Source organism: Geotrypetes seraphini, chromosome 7, assembly GCF_902459505.1.
Source record: "Geotrypetes seraphini chromosome 7, aGeoSer1.1, whole genome shotgun sequence".
Taxonomy (NCBI): domain Eukaryota; kingdom Metazoa; phylum Chordata; class Amphibia; order Gymnophiona; family Dermophiidae; genus Geotrypetes; species Geotrypetes seraphini.
The window spans coordinates 173,388,930-173,413,330 of record NC_047090.1 but is presented as its reverse complement, the minus strand read 5'-3'; the positions used below and the strand labels follow the sequence as shown (position 1 = coordinate 173,413,330).

The 24,401-nt window shown below is 42.6% G+C and overlaps 1 protein-coding gene across 1 annotated transcript in view; it reads left to right on the top strand.

Moving 5' to 3' along the window:
• Nucleotides 1-24,401, top strand: part of UNC79 (unc-79 homolog, NALCN channel complex subunit) — a 298,085-nt gene that overhangs the window by 39,414 nt on the left and 234,270 nt on the right. Inside the window, exons 7-11 of the mRNA XM_033953271.1 lie at nucleotides 572-627; nucleotides 4,561-4,690; nucleotides 13,834-13,898; nucleotides 17,839-17,927; nucleotides 19,479-19,519. Coding sequence (XP_033809162.1) covers nucleotides 572-627; nucleotides 4,561-4,690; nucleotides 13,834-13,898; nucleotides 17,839-17,927; nucleotides 19,479-19,519 — 381 coding nt within the window. The remainder of the gene's footprint in view (nucleotides 1-571; nucleotides 628-4,560; nucleotides 4,691-13,833; nucleotides 13,899-17,838; nucleotides 17,928-19,478; nucleotides 19,520-24,401) is intronic.

Here is a 24,401-nt window from a genome sequence, read left to right as displayed (position 1 = left end):
ACTCGAAAGGATCCAGAGAAGAGCGATTAAAATGGTTAAGGGGCTGGGGGAGTTGCTGTACAACGAGAGGCTAGAGAAACTGGGCCTCTTCTCCCTTGAAAAGAGGAGACTGAGAGGGGACATGATCGAAACATTCAAGATATTGAAGGGAATTGACTTAGTAGAGAAAGAGAGATTGTTCACCCTCTCCAAGGTGAAGAGAACGAGAGGGCACTCGCTAAAGTTAGAAGGGAAAAGATTCCGTACAAACGTAAGGAAGTTCTTCACCCAGAGAGTGGTAGAAATCTGGAACGCTCTTCCGGAGGCTGTTATAGGGGAAAACACCCTCCAAGGAGTCAAGACAAGGTTGGATAAGTTCCTACTGGAACAGGACATACGCAAGTAAGGCTAGACTCAAATAGGACACTGGTCTTTGACCTAAGGGCCGCCGCGTGAGTGGACTGCTGGGCACAATGGACCACTGGTCTGACCCAGCAGCAGCAAATCTTATGTTCTTATGTGTACTGATGATCATATTTTCTCTTTCTCCAAACTGTCTTAAATGTCTTCGTTATTTAATCATCTCTTCTAGTGTACCATTGCCAGTTATTGGAATGCCTTATGAAGTACAAACAAGAAGTGTGGAAAGTAAGTATTTAATAGAATTTACTAAGTGATAGTAAGTGTTTTTGTACTTCATGGTGAAAAAAGATGTGACATGGGAATATACCGTAAGACACATCAAACAAGAAGTGCAAACGTTTCACTTACAATTTTGTGGCCAGAGCTGTGGCAGTTGTTAAGAGAGAGATAATCACCTTTTGGCTCTTTCCATTGCCTACTCAGACACTCTCCATCCATTTGAGAGAATATTTAGATTTAGTTGACCCTTGGATTAGTCATGTTAAAATGCCAAATACCCAAATCAGTCTCCCTCTACCCATTTGGAAATCGGTAATTTGAAAGCTCTGGCTGTAACATTTGCTCTCTGGAATGGATTAAGACTTATCACTTTATTTTGCTAGTAATTTATGATGCAAGTAGAGGAATCAGCTTTGTGAGAATTACTCCTCCCTAGACGCACTCAAAGAGCATGCTCAATATCGGGGGTGCTCAAGCACCCACAGAGCTGGCTCCTGTGAATGCGAGTAACTGACCAAAGTGCTTTAACCATTATAAGCCAGAAAAAGGAGTGGGGAAAGGACACGGTCAACCAACTTCAGGGACAATCAACTTATTAAAAATATATAAAAAACTGATACATATACAACATATACATGAAATTATGCAGGCCTAACATGAGTCTTTCAGTCTTTTCTGTGATGGACCCCCAACACGGTCCGTGTTTCAGCTATAAAAGCCTTCCTCAGGGGTGTATGGATGTAGCCCAGTAGATGGCGCCAAAGTTCAGGAAATGAAACCAAAAAGGAATACACTTCCCCATCCCGATTTGTAGTTTTAGGACTCACAATTTTGATTATTTGCGATTTCCTAAAACCGGAATCATCCCCACCTTCCTCCCACTTCCCGGCCCTTACCTGGTGGTCTAGCGGTCTTTCGGGGTAGGAGCGCTCTTCCTACGCTCCTGCCCCGTGCAGATCACTCATCCAAAATGGCTGCCTGAGTTCTCATCGTAGTCTCGAGAGATTATAGGAACTCACGGCAGCCATTTTGGATGAGTGATCTGCATGGGATAGGAGCATAGGAAGATCACTCCTGCCCCGAAAGACCGCTAGACCACCAGGTAAGGTCTGGGATGCTGGGGGAAAGGTGGGAGGGAGACAGGGGTGGGTCAGAGTCGGCCCAAAAGTTATTCGCAAATTTTCAATATTCGCAGGCCGGCTCTGCCCCTAACCTCCACAAATATTGAGGGAGGAGTGTACTCTTGATACCCTGTCAGGAGTCTGCTGTAATGCAAGTAACTGACCAAAGTGCTTTAACCATCATAAGGGATGGTGTAGTTTCAACCTCCCCTACATGCCTTCTATGCAAATATAGGTTTGTCATGCAAATGTATATATTTTAAGCCCTCAGAGGTGCCAACAAAAGTTCAATAAACTTTCATAACTTTTGGCTTTATGCCCCCTATCGTCATCGGGTCATTGATTTAATACTTAGAGGTGTGCAACAATTATCTTTAAATATTCAATAAATTAATTAAATAAGTTCAATAAATTATAAAGTGGGTTATAACTTTATCGGGTGGTTAGCCAGGAGGGATAAAGTCGCCAACATGTTTCACCCTGCTGGGGTTTCCTCAGGGCACCCGATATGTGGTAACCAGAGCTGAGATTGTGATGTCATAATGCCCCATTCCACCAATACGAGCCAACCTCATCAGTGATGTCACAATGGCTTGATTGTCCTATACTTGGCTTACTTTTATTCCATACGAGGGGGTGCTGAAAAGTTCTCAGCCCAACCAACCGACTTCCTAAATTCCAAGCGTCATTTTGCCACCGTAGCAGAAAATAATGTTATTTTTACTTTGTTAAGTGTCAGTTTGCAGAAATGAAATTCTCAGTTTTGACATGGTTTCAGATCATTAATTGAACCGTATCCACGTCATTCTCTTCCTGGTTGGGCTGAGAACTTTTCAGCACCCCCCTCGTATCTATCTTTCCAACCAGTCACATGGAGGAATGGGATGGCCGTGCTTCTTGGTCAGTTTATGCCCAGTGCATTGATAATATTCTTCATATTTAGCCACTTGGAACTCATCCTCCAAATGTAAGAGTGCCGTCTACAATTGCGAAAAGTCTGTGATGTGGCCTAGTGGCTGTAATTGAATTGGATTGCCCACCATCACTCTGAAAAATATATTTTAAAATTTCTTCTGAGAAACATGGAAATACTTGAATAACCTAGAGAGGGAAACCAAATTGTGCTTCTTCGGTTTTAGTTAAAGCTGAAAGGGGAAGAGGCACCACTCACCACACATTAGTCCCTACTAGAGAATGACATGGTGACAAAATTCATCACCGTTCCCGTCCCCGCGGATAACTGTGGGAAACCATCTTCATGTCATTCTTTAAGGAGAGAAGGAAGAATCAGAGTATGAATGGCCACAACCACTGACCCGCAAGCTTTGCTTTGAAGAATGCTGGTGTAGAAGGACTGAGGTTGAAACAGACACTACAGAATGACAGTCTCTGGTATCCAGAGCAGATATTGTGATGTCATAATGCCTCATTCCACCAGTGCCTAAGAGCCAATCACATCAGTGATGTCACAATGGCTTCATTATCCTTGGCTCACATAAGAATCAGAGTATGAATGGCCACAACCACTGACCCCCAAGCTTTGCTTTGAAGAATGCTGGTGTAGAAGGACCGAGGTTGAAATAGACACTAGAAAATGACATGGGATTATTTCTCATGGTTATCCGCGGGGACGGGAACGGTGATGAATTTTGTCACCGTGTCATTCTCTAGTCCCTACTACAAACTTCTACACTGGTTGCCAATTGAGGCACGAATTTTATTCAAATTCTCTTGTTTTTGTTATAAACTGGTGTGGGGAATGGCCCCCAACTACCTCTCACCTCATTACGAACTATACACTCCCACAAGGACAACCAGAAATCACAATCTTTTTTGCCTACCCGAAGATCACAGATTGCAAATACAGAACCTTTCTGGAAAGAACATTTAAGTTTCAAGCTAGCAGACAGCAAACCTGGCTAGGTAACTTCATTGATAGAGCCAGATTGACCTACGGTGCCTTTCGGAAAACAATTAAGACTGCTCTGTTCAATAGATTTATTTCCTAGTCAAAATACTCCCTCCTTCTAAAACTATTACTCTTCATGCTGATACTACGATCCCTCACCAATTGTATCCTGTACTCTCTGTCTGTTCAGTGTCTTCCTCTCCATTTGTATTCTGTAATTCGCTGGCTATCCAGCCCCTTCACTGTAACATGTTAATACTATATTGTAGTTCGCTGATTGTACAGCTCTCTTTATTGTGAACCGCCTAGAAGTCGTAAGATTATGGCGGTATATTATTATATTATTAATAATAATAATAATAATAATAACTTTATTCTTTTATACCGCAATAACCAAAAATTCTAGGCGGTTTACACTAGAAAGAGCTGGACAATCATCAAGATACAATAATACAGTAAAAAATACAAATATTTGTAAAATAGAATTTCGATAATAAAACTCACTAAGTAATAAACTTATCGAACAAAGTGGTATTAATTAATTTCCGAAAACTGCAATAGGATAACATAGCTTGCTGAATATATTTACCTAACCAAGATTGTTGCCTAGTTCTAGTTTAGTTCTAGTGAGTGGCGTAGCGGGGATGAGCGGCGCCCCTCTCCCGCCCTCTTCCCCCTGCCACGCGCCCCCTTCCCCATACCTTATTATCTTCGGCATGAGCAGCGCTCTCTCTGATGTCACTTTGCAGGCGTGGGTCCTGGAAGTGGTGAGAGACTCGACCCGCGTGCATTTACGCCACGCAGTTATGCCATGGGCTTTTACGCATTTTTTGTTTCTCACTGCCGTAACATTAGGGTCTTTCACAAAGATATTAAAAGGCTTTTAACGGGTTTCTGATTTTACACTAGGATTTGTTGTATGTGATTGCTTATGGACCTTCGCAAGTCAAGCCGCCAGCTGTCCAAATGCTGTTCCACTACTGGCCTAATCTGAAACCTCCAGGTGCAATAAGTGAGTACAGGGGACTACAGTATACAGGTAGGTGTCAATTAATAGTCCTCATTAATGTATTAGTACTATCACCTATCGATTACTGCAATTCTCTCTTTCTCAACATATCATTAAAAGAAAAAAGGAGATTACAATTGATTCAAAATACTGCAATAAAATTAATATACAATGCAAAGAAATATGATCATGTTTCCCCGTTGTTAATAGACTCTCATTGGTTACCTATTAGCCATAGAATCACATTTAAAATAATAATACTTATCTTTAAAACTTTAGCATGCGGCGAACCTCAATTCATTTCCAGACTCTTGATACCTTATAATACACAACGTTCACTTCGCTCTTCCAACCAGAATCTTCTTTCAGTACCTTCCCTAAAAATCATCGGTACAAGAAGGGCCGACATTTTTTCGGTGACAGGTCCCCTATGGTGGAACGCCCTTCCCCAATACATTCGTAACGAAAAAGATATTTTAATATTTAAAAAACTTTTAAAATCTTATTTATTCAGAGATGCTTTTAATGTTTAAAGTATAATAAATTTAATATTGCTGAGGTTATTACTCCCCTTACCTATTGTTATTTCCTTATTCTACCCCAAACAAAAATTGTAACTTTTATCTTTTCCTTCCCAACTGTATGTTTGTTCAAGTTAAATGTTCTTTTGTTAAAATGTCAACCCCTTTTCACTTGATATATTTTTTGCTATGTACATCGCTTAGTGATTATAATAGGCGATTAATCAAATTGTGTTAATAAACTTGATAAACTTGATAAACTTAATTCCTTAAAAGGGTGTGCACATAAATGACCCCTTATAGAAAATTGACTAGCTGAAAGGGTTGGTTGCATCATGACACAATGGCGAGTACTTTGTCAGTGGGCATACATAATCTAAGCCTTAAATTTATATACCGTATCATCTCCTGAAGTAGGGGCTCGACTCGGTTTATGTAAGACGTCAATAAACAGGGAAATCAGTTTAACTAACATGTGAATTATTAAACAAAAGACAATTAAACACTCCTTACTACCATTTCCCAGAAACTGTTGAAATAGCACTGTTTTCATCGATTTACGAAAAACCTGGAGAGAGAAAAGAGTTCTAATATAATGAGGAATTTCATTCCAAATCATTGTAAACCTGTATGAAAAGGAGCAAGAGATATTACCCTTTCACTGAAGGAAATGAAAGTTTGTAGGGGTGGAGTTTGGGTACCTCATGGGCGGAGTTCAAAAGTACACACCTAGATTAAAAAATATTGCACTTTATCCCTCAGATTCCACACAGTGTCTGGAAAAAGTGAGATTCCCAACATTTTTTTTCAAAATATAACCCCCAAACTGTCCTACTGCCGCAGAAACTTCTGCCTGAAATTCAAGACATTTCTGAGAACAGGCACAAGATCCTTTATCCAAAATTCCGAAAACCGAAATTGTGAAAAATGACAAAGAGAACTGCCGATTCCACTCAGGGTGGCAATGAGAAGCATTTCCATAGTTTGAAACAATATCTCCTTGCGGTCCCCTCTGTCCGTCAGTTGTTCTATGATACAACACACAAAACTGTTTTCTCGGGAGTTGCTCCCACATAATGGAATTCTGTCCCTTTGGCCCTGAGATGGGAAACTAACCCCAATAACTAGTCTTAAAACCTTTCTCTTCACAGATGCTTATGAGATCAATTCCTAGGACTAAATTGCTCACAAGACTCAGACATTAAAGATTGCCTTTCCCTGTCTTTTTAGTTTTATGCAATGTATCCTACCCACTTTCCTTATATAGCATGTTTTGTCAGTGGTTAGAGCTACTGCCCTGGGGGTTGTGGGTTCAAATCCCGCACTGCCTCCTTGTGACCCTGGACAAGTCACTTAATCCATATAAATCTATGCAGGACTAAGAGAGAATCAATCTAATTACTCCCAAAATGCCTCTCTTATCTAACTCTTAGGATAATTCTTTCAATAGAAACAGCGATGAGTCAGTTAACATACTTACAACGCATGGGGATCTGAAGCCCCTTCCCCTTTAAACCATTTAAATCTTATGTTTGAGAATTATCCTAAGAGTTAGATAAGCGAAGTATTTTTCAAGTCACTTAGGCCCAAATTCTATAAACAGGGCCTAAAGTTAGACACCTATTTCGGAGGGGCCTATCTAAATTGGATAACAAGCTCAATTAAGCTTTTTAACCAGCACCGATTGAAACCTAGGCGCCTATCACGAAAGCGCTATTCTGCAACAAGGCGCCTCTAAAAATTTAGGCGGCCTTCAAAAAAAATAGGCGCTATGCACGTTAGACGTGGGCGTGGCTACAAGGTAGGCGCCTTGTTGCAGAATCGCTGCTCTTAAGCGTGCTTATGCGCTCAGCTAGGGCACCTAACATTTAGTTGTGCCTAGAGCTGGCCTATTTCTTGGGCGCCTCCAAAATAGGTCCCGCTCAGCGCGATTCATTAAACAGCACCCGATTGTACTTGAATCGCGCTGAACGGTGCCTAGTTAGGCGCCTAACTTTTGGGCGCTTCTTACAGAATTTGCCCTTTAATCCTTCAGTTTATTGTTTATTCAGGTTTTTGATTGAACGCTTTTTCGAAACTACAAAGCGTTGAACAAGATTTAAAATTAACATTTAAACAAAAATTTAACAGATAAAACATACATTTCTATAAAAAAAACTACAAGACTGACAACAAATACATACTAGGTAAAAAAACGGACCGAAAAGCCCCTGGTCACGAATAGGAAGAGGGGGAGAAATACAATCGATATAGAAAATGTGAGAAACATTTAAGGTAAACACAAAAGGGAAATAAATGTTAAAAAACAAGAATAGGTTACTTACTAAAACACAGTTGATCAGTTAAAAGCATCTTTAAAAAGAAAGCACCTTAAATTGCTTTTAAAATTTTTTAAGTTTTTTTCCATTTTTAAGTGTAAAGGAAGAGTATTCCAGATCATAGGGGCTGTCACAGAAAAAAATTGAGGTACTGCCCTGCCGAGACAGATAGGGAAAAATGCTTGAGTACCTGAATAATTTCTAATCCGCATAGAATCGTAGGATAATGAATAAAATAAAAATAAATTGCTTTGGTAATTAAAACTAAAATAAAAATTAAATTGCTTTGGTAATTAAAGTGGGATATCAAGACTAAATAATCTTGAAACTTTAATGTTTGCCTTATGTTGAAATAAAAAAGGCCCCCCTTTTACTGCAACCTGGGGCGCTAAATGCTCTGATGCTCCTCTGACGCTCCTAGGAATTCTACGAGCGTCGGAGCATTTCGCACTCCCAGCCGCGGTAGAAGCCTCTATCGTGGCTGAGTAAAAGGGGGTGGGAAAGTCTGGTGGCAATTTTATGGCCTTAAAGTCTGTCTTTTTCGGACTTAACATGACCATTCCGAAAACTGAAACATGCCAAAATAAGGATTTCGGATAAAGGATCTTGCTCCTGTACTTTGTTTTTCAACGGGATGGAGCTGAACTTTTAATTAATGAAACCCCGGAATTCATTGAGCCAACAGTGCAGTGGCATCAAAGACTTTGCGAATATGTCATGATTAAAGGAGAAAGCAAAAAAACAAACAAACAACAAAACCCCCAAATTGCCAAAATCTAAAATATAAACTCAACAAAATCATTTCCCACTTCAATCTGGCCAGTTATCTTAGACCCACACGAAGAATACATCTGTTCTCCTATCCGACAATAAAGGCCTACCACTACAAAAGATTCTTGGACAGAACTCTTGCCTTCCAGGCAGGCAAATGGAACGATTGGCTTAGTAACGTTTTCGCGCTCTCATCATCCTACTTCAATTTTGGAAAACAGGTAAAAACGAGCTTGTTCAATCGATTTGTTAACTAAGAATCTTCTCAGCTCTGCTCAATCAATCAGTAACCCTAATGAACTACACAGCTTTCATATGCCTTCTTTATGTAAGATTGTATAACTCTCATATTCCTTCATTATGTAAGATTGAACATAAGAACATAAGAAATGCCTCTGCTGGGTCAGACCCGAGGTCCATCGTGCCCAGCAGTCCGCTCACGCGGCGGCCCAACAGGTCCAGGACCTGTGCAGTAATCTTCTATCTATACCCCTCTATCCCCATTTCCAGTAGGAATTTGTCCAATCCTTTCTTGAACCCCAGTACCGTACTCTGCCTTATAACGTCCTCTGGAAGCGCAATCCAGGTGTCCACCACACGTTGGGTAAAGATTGTATTGTTGACTTTGATTGTAACCTCTTCGCTGACTTTGACTGTAACCTCTTCGCTGATTGTCCAGCGCTTCTTGCTGTAAACCGCCTCGAACTTCTATGGCTTTGGCGGTATATAAGAATAAAATTATTATTATTATTATTGTTGAGTTTACATGATTAAAGGAGGAGAAACAAACAAAATTACAGACTGTGTACAAGATGCAGGCAAAAATTTATTGTACCAAAATTAAAATGCAAATAAGTAAAATAAAACCCTTTTACCAATCAAGGGACTCGACACGGTCCGTGTTTCGGACAAACCTTCGTCAGGGGTCCATGGTGAAAAAGGTTGGGACATACCATAAAAAAATGAAGATAAGTAACAAAGTGCCTGTATAAGTAACAAAGTTGGACTTTCTCCTTTGTTTTGTTGCCCTATGATTAAAGGAGAACGTTTTGAACACAAATTAAGAAAACCCCCCTTATACTAATGTATTTTCAAAGGTCATTTAAACAATTGTAAAGTATCTTGAAACGACGCAAGGGGGGTCTCATTTCTTCTGGCGTATGCCTCCACCACCACCTATGTATGAATTACGACTGCTACAGTCAGATAGACCAAGTTTTGGATTTTTGACCTGGTTAACTGCGAGAGCAGTGTCCCGCAAACTTCCTGAAGCCGCAGCACACTAAACTCAGTGCCGCGACTGGAGGGCATCCAGAAATACGCGGATGTTGATGCGATGACATCATGCGCATTTGTGCTGCTACTACGCCGGTGGGGAGGTGCTGAAGGAGGAGCAATGCAGAGAAGAAGAGAGCTGCCAGCAAGGAGGAGAGGCGCCGGTTCCGACTGACTGCCTACAGGACGTGCCTCTTGCCACGAGAGACACGTTCTGTAAGTAGTCAGCTGGCACACCCGGAATCTCGTCGTGGCACACTACACAGTTTGTGATACAGTATGCTGCAGACTGCTTGATAATTCTGGGGACATAAGAACATAAGAATAGCCTTCCTAGGTCAGACCAATGGTCCATCAAGCCCAGTAGCCCGTTCTCACGGTGGCCAATCCAGGTCCCTAATACCTGGCCAAAACCAAGGAGTAGCAATATTCCATTCAGAATAAAGAGTAACAAAAGATTCTGGAACCCCAAGGAGTAGCAACATTCCATTCAGAATCCTACAGAATAGCAAGATTCTGGAATCCCAAAGAGTAACAAAAGATTCCGGAACTCCAAAGAGTAGCAACATTCCATTCAGAATAAAGAGTAACAAAAGATTCTGGAACCCCACACAGTAGCAACATTCTATGCTACCAATCCAGGGCAAGCAGTGGCTTCCCCCATGTCTTTCTCAATAACAGACTATGGGCTTTTCCTCCAGGAACTTGTCCAAACCTTTCTTAAAATCAGCTACACAATCCACTCTTACCACAACCTCTGGCAATGTGTTCCAGAACTTAACTATTCTCTGAGTGAAAAAAATATTTCCTCCTATTAATTTTAAAAGTATTTCCCTGTAATTTCATCGAGTGTCCCCTCCTAGTCTTTGTAATTTTTGTAGGAGTGAAATATTGATCCACTTGTACCCGTTTTACTCCACTCAGGATATTGTAGACTTCAATTATATCTCCCCTCCTCCGTCTGGTTTCAAGCTGAAGAGCCCTAACCTTTTTAGTCTTTCTTCATACAAGAGGAGTTCCATCCCCTTTATCATCTTGGTCGCTCTTCTTTGAACCTTTTCTAGTGCCGCTATATCTTTTTTGAGATAAGATTGTAATTTATATATGAAGAATCAAGTGGGACTCTGTTGTACGGAAAGGGTTTAACGCATTGTGGAAATTGCATACACTGAGGGCATTTTTTTCATCTTCCAGCATTTAAAATGGTGGTTCAATCCTTGGTCTTTAGTCAGCTGGATTACTGCATTATAGTTTACCTTGTAGGTATTAAAAAAAATCTTTCCAGACTAAGAATTATCCAAAATGCTGCGGTCAGACTTATTTTTGGCTTAAAGAAGTTTGACCACGTTACTCTTTTCTACCGTGATTTGTACTGGTTGCCAGTAGAGGCATGTATCATCTTTAAACTGGGCCGTGTTTACTATAAAGTATCTTTAGGTCAAGTGCCGCAATATTTGGCTAAATCATTTTATATTTCAGCACAAATGTGCCCTCGAAAAACTCATCCTCTTTTTACATTTCCACCCGTTTCAGGTTGTAAATTAAAATATTATGAGCGCACACCTTCCTATCAAGCTGCCACCTGGGATAAGGAGTTCAAACATCTATTATCATCCTCTGCTTTTTATTTACATTTTAGGAAACAATTAAAAACCTATTTGCTCTCCAAATTTTTGTGTAATTAACCGTAAACTTTCAAGTTCTTTCATCCAATTGTAACTTTATTATTTAATCTTTTGTTAACCACATAGAACTTAACGGTTATGCGGTCTAGAAAATTGCTTAAATGTTATAAGGAGACCAGAACTGAACACAGTACTCAAGGTGAGGTCACACCGTTGAGCGATACAGAGGCATTATAACATTCCTAGTCTTATATACTATCCCTTTTCTAATAATTCCTAGCATCTTGTTTGCTTTTTTGGCCACCACCGCACATTGGGTGGAAGGTTTCCGCGTATTGTCCACCATGGCCAAATTTTTTTCTTGAACGCTGACCCCCAAGGTGGACCCCAGCATCCAGTAACTATGATTTGGGCATCCAAATGGCAGATGAGATTTAATGTGGACAAATGCAAAGTGATGCACATTGGGAAGAATAATCCAAATCATAGTTACTGGATGCTGGGGGTCCACCTTGGGGGGTCAGCGTTCAAGAGGGCCTGGGATAGGCACGTGGGATTTCTCAGAGAGAGAAAGAGAAAATGGTTACTGCGGATGGGTAGACTAGATGGGCCATTTGGCCTTTATCTGCCATCATGTTTCACTGTTTCTATAACCATAAAGCTCTCTGACCTCACAATGCAGGTGTAAAGAGCCTTAGCCTATAGGAAGAGGATATGCAAATGTTAAGAGGCTTAGCCAATAGCGAGAGGAGGAGATAATGGTTACTGCGGATGGGCAGACTAGATGGGCCATTTGGCCTTTATCTGCCATCATGTTTCTCTGTTTCTATAACCATAAAGCTCTCTGACCTCACAATGCAGGTGTAAAGAGCCTTAGCCTATAGGAAGAGGATATGCAAATGTTAAGAGCCATAGCCAATAGGGAGAGGAGGAGATAATGGTTACTGCAGATGGGCCATTTGGTCTTTATCTGCCCTCATGTTTCTATGTTTCTTAGCACTCAAGAAAACGATCTGGGTGTCATCGTGGACAATACACTGAAACCTTCTGCCCAACATGTGGTCTTCCTGCAGTTTTTCACAGTCCACATGAGTTTTAACAACTCTGAACAGTTTATTTATTCATGTATGTAGCCCAACCTCCCAAAAGAGCCCAGAACGGGTTACAGGAGGACATACACAGTATAGTCAAGAGAAACATGGACAAGACGTATTTGAAAAGCCAGTGGTACAATGACTGAGTTATGGCGAATAGAGAATATCTGAGATACACTAGGTAACTATACATGCAATGGTAGACATAAACAGCCGAGATACATTAATCAACTATAGTATGCAGTATATAATCATCCGAGATACTCTAACTATACATGCTTTGGTGAGGAACTTAGTGCTGTGGTCTAGTCGACGAGTTTATCTGTGTTTATTTATGCTTGGTCTTTTCACGGAGCCAGATTTGTGAAGAAGAAGGTTTTCATGGCCTTCCTAGTGTTATCTGCAAATTTAATCACCTCACTCATCGTTCCAATTTCCAGATCATATATAAATAAGGTAAATAGCACCAGTCCCAGTACAGATCTCTGTGGCACTCCACTGTTTACTCTCCTCCATTGAGAAAAATGACCCTCTGTTTTTTTATTTGATAACCAATTCCTAATCCACAACTGAACTTTGTCTCCTATCCCATGACTCTTTAATTTTCTCAGGAGTCTCTCATGAGGAACTTTGTCAAAAGCTTTCTGAAAATCTAGATACACTATATCAACTGCTCGCCTTTATCCACATGTTTATTCACACCTTCAAAGAAGTCAAGCAGATTGGTGAGGCAAGACTTCCCTCGCTGAACCCATGCTGGCTGTATCTCATTAAATCATGTTTGGCTACATGTTCCACAATTTTATTTTTTTTAGCATTGTTTCCACTATTTCATCCTTGTGCTCCTTGTGACCTTGGGTGTTACTTAACCCTCCGTTTTCACAGGTACAAAACTTACCCCCACCTTTTACAAAACCGTGATAGTGGTTTTTAGCACAGCCCGGCGCACTAAAAACTCTGCGCTGCTCCTGACACTCATAGAGTTCCTATGGGACAGCGCAGAGTATTCAGCGCTGGCCTGCACTAAAAACCGCTCTCGCGGGGGAGGGAGGGAGGATTAGATTCAATAAATTCAATAAATATGGACTCGACATGCACATGTTTCGGCCTAAATGGCCTGCTTCAGGAGTCTCACAAGTCTGTGTGTGAATCAAAGAGAGGAAAATCCAAAAGTCAATAAGCTTTACATGATGCGCTGTATGAAAACTGCCACCTCTTTTTCATCTTAGGCAGTAGGCAAAAGGTGGCAGTTTTCGTACAGTGCATCATGTAATGCTTATTGACTTTTGGATTTTCTTCTCTTTGATTCACACACAGACTTGTGAGACTCCTGAAGCAGGCCATTTGGACTGAAACATGTGCATGTCGAGTCCATATTTATTGAATTAAGGAATAAAGAATCTTCTGAAATACCCAGAGTTCACCAGTCTTTGTTTGGACTTATCCACTCCATCGTGTTTGAGTACAGGGCAGAAGGAAAACATGAGCCTTTAAAAAGGCATTTTGCAGTTCTAATGTTTGTATGTTTTCGAGCCAGTCGATATTAATGAAGAACCTTTTTTTCTGCAGCATGGAATCCCATCCATTGTCAACACATCGAATGTCACAATGCAATCAACAAACCAGCTGTGAAGGTACTGTTCTTTGTTATCTAACTGTACAATCTTCTTGTATAACACTTCGCACCGCAACTACATCCGAGAAGCTAGAATTTAACGGTTTGGTTTCATGTAACGTTGGTTTCATTTTGTTTTTGATTTTCCTTCCTTCTTGTCAATTTGTTTTAAACAATATTGCATCCATTTTGGGCTTATTTTCCTATTTTCTCTTAGCCTGTGCTATTTATGTATCCTGTTTATATAAAAGATTAAATATGCAGACGATACAAAATTATTCAGAGTAGTGAAGACACAGAAGGATTGCAAAGACCTGCAACGTGACATAAACATGCTCGAGAAATGGGCTGCGACGTGGCAAATGAGGTTTAACGTGGATAAGTGTAAGGTGATGCATGTCGGTAACAAAAATCTTATACACGAATACAGGATGTCCGGTGCAGTACTCGGAGAGACCCCCCCAGGAAAGAGACTTGGGAGTACTGGTTGGACAAGTCAATGAAGCCATCTGCGCAATGTGCAGCGGTGGCAAAAAGGGCGAACAGAAAGCTAGGAATGATAAAGAAGGGGATCACAAACAGATCGGAGAAGTTATCATGCCACTGTACCGGTCCATGGTGCGCCCCACCTGGAATACTACATCCAGCACTGGTCACCGTACATGAAGAAGGACATGGTACTACTCGAAAGGGTCCAGAGAAGAGTGACTAAAATGGTGAAGGGGCTGCAGGAGTTGCCATACAGTGAGAGATTAGAGAAACTGGGCCTCTTCTCCCTTGAAAAGAGGAGATTGAGAGGGGACATGATCGAAACATTCAAGATAATGAAGGGAATAGACTTAGTAGATAAGAGACAAGTTGTTCACCCTCTCCAAGGTTGAGAGAACGAGAGGGCGCTCTCTAAAGTTAAAAGGGGATAGATTCCGTACAAACGTAAGGAAGTTCTTCACCCAGAGAGTGATGGAAAACTGGAGTGCTCTTCTGGAGGCTGTTATAGGGGGAAACACCCTCCAGGGACTCAAGACAAAGTAGATAAAGACAGGTTGTTCACCCTCTCCAAGGTAGAGAGAACGAGAGGGCGCTCTCTAAAAAGGGGATAGATTCCGTACAAACATAAGGAAGTTCTTCTTCACCCAGAGAGTGGTGGAAAACTGGAACGCTCTTCCGGAGGCTGTTAATAGGGGGAATCACCCTCCTGGGATTCAAGACAAAATTAGACAAGTTCCTGCTGAACCAGAACTTGCGCAGGTAAGGCTAGACTCAGTTAGGGCACTGGTATTTGTCCTGGGGGCCGCCACGGGAGCGGACTGCTGGGCACAATGGACCACTGGTCTGACCCAGCAGCGTCAATTCTTATGTGCTTATAGCAGCTAGCCCAATTTTGAAGATTAAACTAGCCAATTGAATTTTTTTTTTAAAAGCTGCTGACATGTCCCTATCCCTCTTTACCTTTTACCCGAGAGCAAGGGCTTTTAAAGGGTGCAGAAGTGATCTCCAGATTATGGCGCTGAAGTGCGCTACAGCATCAGGGAAGTTTATTCTAGTATTTGGCCTCCCGTATGCAGAATTTTCAAAAGACATTGTGATATTTTTATGTAATGGGCTCACAAGAGACTATGATAGTTTTATTGGAAGCGCTGAGACATTTTTTACTCCAGGAACAAAAACAATAAAAACATTTTTCATAAACGTGAATGAATGATTAAGGGACTGAGAGTGCCTTATTGGATATGTTAATTTTTTTTTTAGCAAAAATACAATGGAATGGACGGCAGACAAAGTAGATATAATATAGATTTTAAAAAACGAGCTTTAACGGTGTTGGAAGGATTTGGATGACTTGACACAAGTCGTGGCCTGCAACAGGAGTCAAATTTGCCAATGAAAGCAACATGAAAACTGAAATCTGATGGATCATAAACAATTAGGATGGCAACTCTCTATGTAAAAAATGTTGAATAAAAGCGTCAACATTTTGCCTATTTCTGGTCTGAAGAAGGGTCACCTTTGAAAGCTAATTGAACAATGCACTGACCCCTCCTTTTACCAATCTGCGGTATACAAACTAAGGCTAGACAAATCATAGGGTGTATACGTAGGGGTTTCGTCAGCCGGAAGCCCGAAGTCATTATGCCGTTGTACAGATCCATGGTGAGACCCCATCTGGAGTACTGTGTACAATTTTGGAGGCCGCATTACCGCAAAGATGTGCTGAGACTTGAGTCGGTCCAGCGTATGGCCACCCGGATGGTCTCGGGGCTCAAGGATCTCCCGTACGAGGAAAGGCTGAAAAAATTGCAGCTATACTCACTCGAGGAACGCAGAGAGAGGGGGGACATGATCGAGACGTTCAAATATCTCACGGGCCGTATCGAGGTGGAGGAGGATATCTTCTTTTTCAAAGGCCCCACGGCAACAAGAGGGCATCCGTGGAAATTCAGGGGCGGGAAACTACAGGGTGACACCAGGAAATACTTCTTCACTGAGAGGGTGGTTGGTCGCTGGAATGATCTTCCACTGCAGGTGGTCGAGGCCAGGAGCGTGCCTGATTTTAAGTCAAAATGGGATCGCCACGTGTGAACTCTTCACAGAGAAAGGTAGGGGAGGGTTATTGGGGTGGGCAGACTTGGTGGGCCGTGGCCCTTATCTGCCGTCTATTTCTATGTTTCTACTACGACCTGGGGCGCTAAATGCGCCGACGCTCATAGGAATTCTATGAGCAACGGAGCAGCGTCGTAGCACTTAAAGGCAAATTCTATAAGAAGTGCTCAAAAGTTAGGCGCCGAATTAGGCGCTGTTCAGCGCGATTCAAGTCAAATTGGGCGCGGTTTAATGAATCACGCTGGGCGGCGCCTATTTCGGAAGCGCTCACGAAATAGGCCAGCTCTGGGCACAACTAAAAGTTAGGCGGCCATGCGAGCGCCTAAGCACGCGTAAGAGCAGCGATTCTGTAACAAGGCGCCTAACACGAAGCCACGCCCACGCCTAACACGTATAGCGCCTATTTTTTTGCAGGCCGCCTACATTTATAGAGGCGCCTTATTGCAGAATCGCTCTTTCTTGATAGGCGCCTAAGTGTCAATTATTGCTGATTAAAAAGCTTAATTGAGCTTGTTAATCACATTTAGATATGCGCCTATCTAGATGGGCACCTCCAAAATAGGTGCCTAACATTAGGCGCGGGTTACAAAATTTGGGCCTTCGTGCTCTGGGCTATGGTAGAAACCTCTACCGTGGTGAGAGGAGACAGATTCATAACGAATGCAAGGAAGTTCTTCTTCACTCAGAGGGTGGTGGACACCTGGAACACGCTTCCCGGAGAGGTGATAAGCCAGAGTACAATTCTGGGGTTCAAAAAGGGACTGGATGACTTCCTGGAAGCGAAGGAGATAACAGGGTACAGATAGAGGTTTACCTTACAGGACATTGAGCGAATAGGGTATGGACGTTTTAGGTTAGGTAGGGAAAACTTTCAGGTCATGGACCTGGAGGGCCGCCGCGGGAGCGGACTGCCGGGCACGATGGACCCCTGGTCTGACCCGGCAGAAGCAATGCTTATGTTCTTATGGTGAGAGGGGGGTAAGTGGAGATTGCTGCGGAACCCACTATTCTAGGATTTAAGGGCAAGTTAGATGCACATCTCCTCGGAAGGCAAATAGAGGGATACCGGTGACTAAGTTTTCGCCAGGTCCCACCTGGCTGGGCCTCCGGGTGAGCGGATCACCGGACTTGATGGACCCAGGGTTTGATCCGGTGATGGCAGTTCTTATGTTCTTTATTCTCTTTGTTTTGTTATATTTCTTTTAATTCAATGTATTGTGTTTATTTGAGAGCCATGTGTAAAGGCTGGTATTTACATGTGCCGATAGTGAGCGGAGCTACTCAATTAACCGCCGTAGTGTTTTGACAAGGGGGCGTGGTTTTCACAAGGTACTGTGCTGTATTTTGTCTTGTTCCAGATGTGCATTGATGCCGCCCTCTCTGTGGCACTAGGGGATAAGCCGCCTCCTCTGTATTTGTGTGAGGAATGCAGTCAGAGAATTGCAGGGTAAGTGTCTGAGAAGAAAAAGGGAGGCGGGGGCTTCTTTTCTCCGCGTGCCCCCGGCAGCCCCGAAAAGTCCTTGATCGCAGCTTAGTAACGGAGCCAGCTTATTTAGAAGCCTTAAGGGGGGGGAGGGGGGGAGTTTTATAATCACATATTGTACATGATATTTGATTATAGAATAGGAATGGGTGGGAGGGATGGGTGATAAGGATATATTATTTGTATCATTGATGATTATTAAGTGATATATGTATTGTTAATGTGTTTGGACATATTGTCACACTTATTGTAAGTCTGCAAATGAATAAAGAATATTAAGAAAAAAAAGAAGCCTTAACAAATACAAGTTTTTCTAAAAAAAATTGATACAATGCTTATTAAAATTTCTAAGCCATTATATAATTATAAAAAAATGAGGGGAAAGGAACATATAAAGACATACATCGACCATCACTTACAGATTCCCTTCCCGAGCTTATTCCATATCTTGCGCCTTCCCGTCTCTAAAACTCTGCCACCTTAAAAGATTCCTAGACAAAACCTTCGCCTTCCAAGCAGCAAAGCTCAACCCATGGCTTGCACAAATGATACTCGAGGCCCCCACTTACCTCGGCTTCAGAAAATCACTCAAAACCTACCTATTCGGCAAACAAGACCCCTAACAACCCCCCCCCCCCGCTTACATTACTACACGCCCCCCCACCCACCCCCGCTCTTCTCCTCCCCTTAATTGCTCCCCTCTCCCCTAGCTCCCCTCCGCCAGTCATCCTCTGTTAAGTTCGATTAACACTGCTTATATCCGATAAACTATTTATATCGGATAAATTATCTTTACATGATAAAATGCTGTAAACCCCGCTTTAACATTTGTTTCTATCTGATAAATTGTGTATTGCTGATAAATTGTTTAAAATTGTTCAAACTGTTTGTAAATCTGCGTGTTAACGCAGATACTACTGTAACTGATGTAAACCGCCTAGAACTCTCCGGGTATGGCGGTATATAAGAATAAATTATTATTATTATTATTTTTGGTATACACTCATTGAGTTTTTGTAAGTCTGCTGAATGGATTCATGATATCACCCTCAACTCTCAGCAGAGAGCTGAGTGCTCAGCTCATCACACTGCACTTTTCAGACCTATTAGTTTTGCCCGCTTGATTAGATGTGAGGCCTGACTTAAGCCCGTATTTGTGGCCTGAACTATTGACTATTCTGTAGGGTTACCAGATGTCTGGATTTCTCCGGACGGCTTTTCAAAACCCGACACTTTGTCCGTGTTTTGAAAAGCTTCCTCGAAATCACGTCGGGAGGCGGGGCTGGGGCGGGATTGAGGGCGGGACTGGGGTATAACAGGACAGGGATGGATGGAATTGGGTGGGCATGGGGGTGGGTAAACCTAACTATTCTACCTGTGACGAAGTCCTGCAGTGAACTAACCCCTCTTATAAAGATGCATTGCCTTCTTAGGGTGCACTAAAGTCTCTATTATTCACTGAACATCTTTACAATGGAATTAGAAAAACAGACTCCAATAGTTTTCTCTTTTCAGGGACCATAGTGAGTGGCTGATTGATGTCCTGCTGCCGCAAGGTGAGTTTTAAACAATGACTAGTTGGTAACTGATATTTGTAAATTCTATCTTACTATTTCTCAGTGTTTTGGTTGAGGTACTCAAGATTCCCGAGATAAGAAAGGTTTGGACAAGTTCCTGGAGGAAAAGTCCATAGTCTGTTATTGAGAAAGACAGGGGGGAAGCCACTGCTTGCCCTGGATCGGTAGCATGGATTGTTGATTTGGGGTTCCGGAATCTTTTGTTACTCTTTGAGATTCCAGAATCTTGCTATTCTTTAAGATTCTGAATGGAATGTTGCTACTCCTTGGGTTTTGGCCAGGTACTAGGGACCTGGATTGGCCACCATGAGAACGGGCTACTTGGTCTGATCCAGTAAGGCTATTCTTATGTACCTGAGACTCTACTGGATGTATGCTTTCACCTTCAGTTCATCCCTGCTAAGGGCCCTCTGTATTTGTCTGCTGTCCTCTTGAATTCCAATAACATTTTCACCTCATCGCTTCTTCTGGGGGCTCTGCTGTGCGTCTTGTCATCCTTCATCCCGTTTCTCTCGAGTCTGTCAATTTCATATCATGTTCTAGCCCTTGCTTCACCCTGAAGAATGCTTACATCTTGTGCGTTACATCTACGAGGGCGAATCAAAAATGAAAGGCAATTGTTAAATTAAGCGATAAACGGAACAGAGCTAGTGAAATGCAACGTATGTACTCGCACAATGCCTGTGGGATGGTTCGTCCACGCACAGTGCAGGGCTCAGCATTTAGTCGTGTGTCGGACATGAAGTCAGAAACATGGACGCTCCATTGCAAGACAGCACCTTTGAAGAGCAATGCGCAGTACACTTCCCCCTCCCCATTCGCGGTTTCAGTAATTGCGATTTCACATATTTGCAATTTTGGGGGGAGGGGGAAAAAAGAAAAAAAAACAACACATCGTTAAGTTTTCCCCCCGGCATCCCGGCCTTACCTGGAGGTCTAGTGGGCTTTCGGGGCAGGAGCGATCTTCCTACGCTCCTGCCATTTGCAGATCGCCATTAGGAAATAGCTTTAGGGAGTTCCCGTCGTAGTCTCGAGAGACTATGGGAACTCACAGCAGCCCGAAAGCCCGTTAGACCACCAGGTAAGGCCGGGAAGGAGGGAGGGAGGCGGGGGTGGGTCAGAGCCGGATATTCACGATTTTTCACCATTCGTGGTCCGGCTCTGCTCCTATCCCCCGTGAATCCGGAGGGAGAAGTATAGTGCGCTTTCTTTGGGCATTGGGGATGAAACCTGTGGAAATTCACGGTCGGATATTGACTCACTCTGGACATAGCACCATGAATCAACGAAAGGTTTATGATTGGGTAAAAAGGTTTAAAGCAGGAAGAGCAGGAGTAACCACCAAAGGTCGTTCTGGTTGCCCATCGACATTGCGTGCACAAGAGCACACTGACAGGGCGGATGCCGAGATTAGAGAAGACCGACGGATAACAGTGTCTCAAATGGCTGCAGATTTGGAGATCAGCTGTGGATCTGCATTTGCTGTAATGCACGATGACTCGGGATACAGGAAAGTGTGCACACGACGGGTTCCCAGACAACTTACTGATCTGCCCAAGCAACAGCGCGTTGAGGCTGCCACCCAGTTCCTGAGACGGTATGAAGAAGATCCGAGTAGTCTGGAGAGAACTGTCACCGGTGATGAGACATAGGTGCATCGCTGCGACCCAGATAGCAAACGACAAAGCATGATGAGATAAAGGAAGTTGTGCTCTCCTGGCTTTGGGAGCGGCCGAAAAGCTTCTTCTCTGCAGGAATAGAGAAGCTAGTTAAATGATTCCATTGTTTTGCATGGGGACTATGTGGAATTACTCACAGTTACTTCTATTAAAGCTGTTAAATGTATTTTGCCTTTATTTTTTTGATTTACCCTCGTATACTTGATGTCATATGTCTGAGTACGTTGCTCACTTCTTGTCTTGTTAGCTCAGATCCATAGTTGATAAGTTTCACATCCTTATATATGTACAAAAACATTAGAGGATAATTTCGTAAACCATTTATTTGTTCCTGAAAATGGCAAAAATGGGCATGTGCTTTGCAGCTATTCAGGCTCTTTGGACCTCACTCCTATCATTATGTACGAAGACAGTGGTGAAGGCCTTTCTCATGAGTTGTCCTTTGTGTCTTTCATTCTTTTGGTGCACCTCATGTTGGAGAGCTGTGAAGGGCCTCTGTAGGAACTTCATCCAGGAATCAGATGCCTAGACACGGATTCAAATAAGTCTTTGATTGACAAACATAAAGCATGCCCTTTCAGATGTCTGATCTCTACTAACTAATGCAGCAATAACCAAACAAAACGTAAACATGTTCCCTTTTCTACTGGCCTGAACTAGGTCAGACATATTTTTCTTTGGATTAATGTTTTACTTCCAAACTGGTAGATACAGGCCACTAAGAAACGCCAGTTTTCTTCTTGCATATAATATGTGGTTATGAATACTTGGATCATAACTCAAAGATATGTTGGGATTTTGATGAAAGTTATTAATGGCTCAATTTTAGGGGAGAACAATTTACAAAATAATATAAATAATAATTGTGCTAAGACACTATGGAGGGGAAGGAAGCTGCCTCCCTGAACCAAAGAATAACAGCTGGAACTGTTCACACACGAAACAAAAAAAATAAAAGCGGGGAAAAAAAGACTTCAGCTAACGCTTCATGGTTCTTAAAAAAAATCCGCTCATAATCATTCATCAACAAAAAGCCTTTGTAAGCCTGAGGAACAACAGCCTGTAGAGACATGAGCCTTAGGGCTCCTTTTACTAAGCTGCGATAGTGGTTTTAGCGTGTGCTTAGCACGCGCAGAATTGCCATGTGCGCTAGACGCTAACGCCAGCATTGAGCTGGCGTTAGTTCTGGCCGCGTAGTGCGGGTTTAGCACACGCGGCAATTTTGCATGCGCTAAAAACGCTATCTCAGCTTAGTAAAAGGAAGAAACAGATTAATAACCTCAGTGTTTTCAGACCAGAACCCAAGAGGGTTTTTCCAGAACTCCTGAAGCCAAGAGCATTGGATATATCTTGGCTGTCTTCTATAAAGACATTTGTTTGCCATTGAGCATTTAATGCGTCAGTGACATACCTTGCACCTCTGTGCGCTCCATCAAAGCTCCTAGATTTCTGCGCAATCTCTTTGGTTTTAGTTTCTGCTTGTAATACATGTGACCTACAAAATGTGTAACTGAGGAAGAACTAGAGACAAAGTCCATCCTCCTGGAGTCATATTAGAACTGATTTTATGATCTTTCAATGGCCAGATCATGTTAAAATGACTTTTATTAGACACGTAGAATTTCACAGGGTTGCTGTTTTATGATGATCTAATTTACTTTTACCAACAGCTTAAATGTATGTATATATATATATAATATATTATATATTATATATTTAAGCTGAAAGTAATACATTTCCCGCTCTGTATTCGCAGTTGCCATATCTACGGATTCAATTATTTGCGGTTTTAAAACAAAAAATGCTTTTTCATTTTTCGGGCTATTTTAACCTTGTAAGCCCCCTCCTAAAGCCTTACCTGGTGGTCTAGCGGGTTTTCGGGGCAGGAGCAATCTTCCCACGCTCCTGCCCCGTGCAGATCGCTCACAGGAAATGGCTCGAGAGACTACGGGAGCTCAAGGCAGCTATTTCCTGTGAGCGATCTGCAGGGGGCAGGAGCGTGGGAAGATTGCTCCTGCCTGAAAAACCGCTAGACCACCAGGTAAGGCTTAAGGGGGGGGGGAGTTACAGGGCTTAAAATAGCTGGGGGGAAGTGGGGGTTAGGGGCAGAACCGGCCCAAATATTATTTGTGTTTTTTTAATATTCGCGGGCCGGCTTTGCCCCTAACCACAGTGAATACAGAGGGGGAAGTGTAATGGTAAATTAGATGGATGGATCATGCCACTATGCTTAGTAAGGAATCTACCCTGCGATGTTTCATGGCAGAATACAGGAGTGGTTTGCTATTGCCTTTTCCTGTCTAGTGTGTGGCTCCACTATATTGCTGCTGCCATATATACAAAAAGAAAACCCCAGACACATGACCCTGTTCCGTTCTGCCTCAAGCCCACCCTGTTCCGCCTCCATCTCCGCCCCCAGAAAGCCTGTTCTCTGCTATGAGCTCCGGCCGCGTCTGGAGTGCCTGGAGCCTGCGTGGATGCTCGTCGCATCATCTGCACGTGCTCAGAGGCCCTGCAGATGTGGCTGGAGCTGTTAGGGGCTTTCCAAAACCCAGAGAAACGCTGGGTTTCGGAAAGTCCATTCGGGAGCCCGGACAGTCCTCTAAAAAGATTTTCCCGGATGTCTGGTAACCCTAAGATGGGGCCCCTCCGCCTATGACACCTGGTATTTGCAGGTGGTTTCCCATTCAGGTACTGGTCAGTCCTGACGCTGCTTAGCTTCTGACAGTAAGAGTGGGCCTACTCAGGGCAGCCAGGCCATAGGCTTTAATAGTAAGTTAAATCATCATAAAACATATAGTTTCCATCCAGGAGAACCAGTTAGAATGTGATTTTACAAGCTGCCATAACTTCTAAAGCAATGATTTTCAACCCAATCTTCAGGGCACACCCAGTCAGCTGGGTTTTCAGGATTTCCACAGTGAATATGCATTTGATAAAATTTGCATACCAAGGAGGCAGTGCATGCAATAAATCACATCCATATTCATTATGGATGACCTGAAGACCCAGCTAACTGGGTGTGACCTGAGAATTGGGTTAAAGAGCTTTGCTTTAAGGAATTGTTTATAGACAGACCGTAGAACTAAATAGATCCCCCTTCTGTTACACATTCAGATTAATGGCAGACACATCCGTGTGAGGAGCCCCAGGCAGAAGTTAGGAAGTCTCCAAAACCAAGG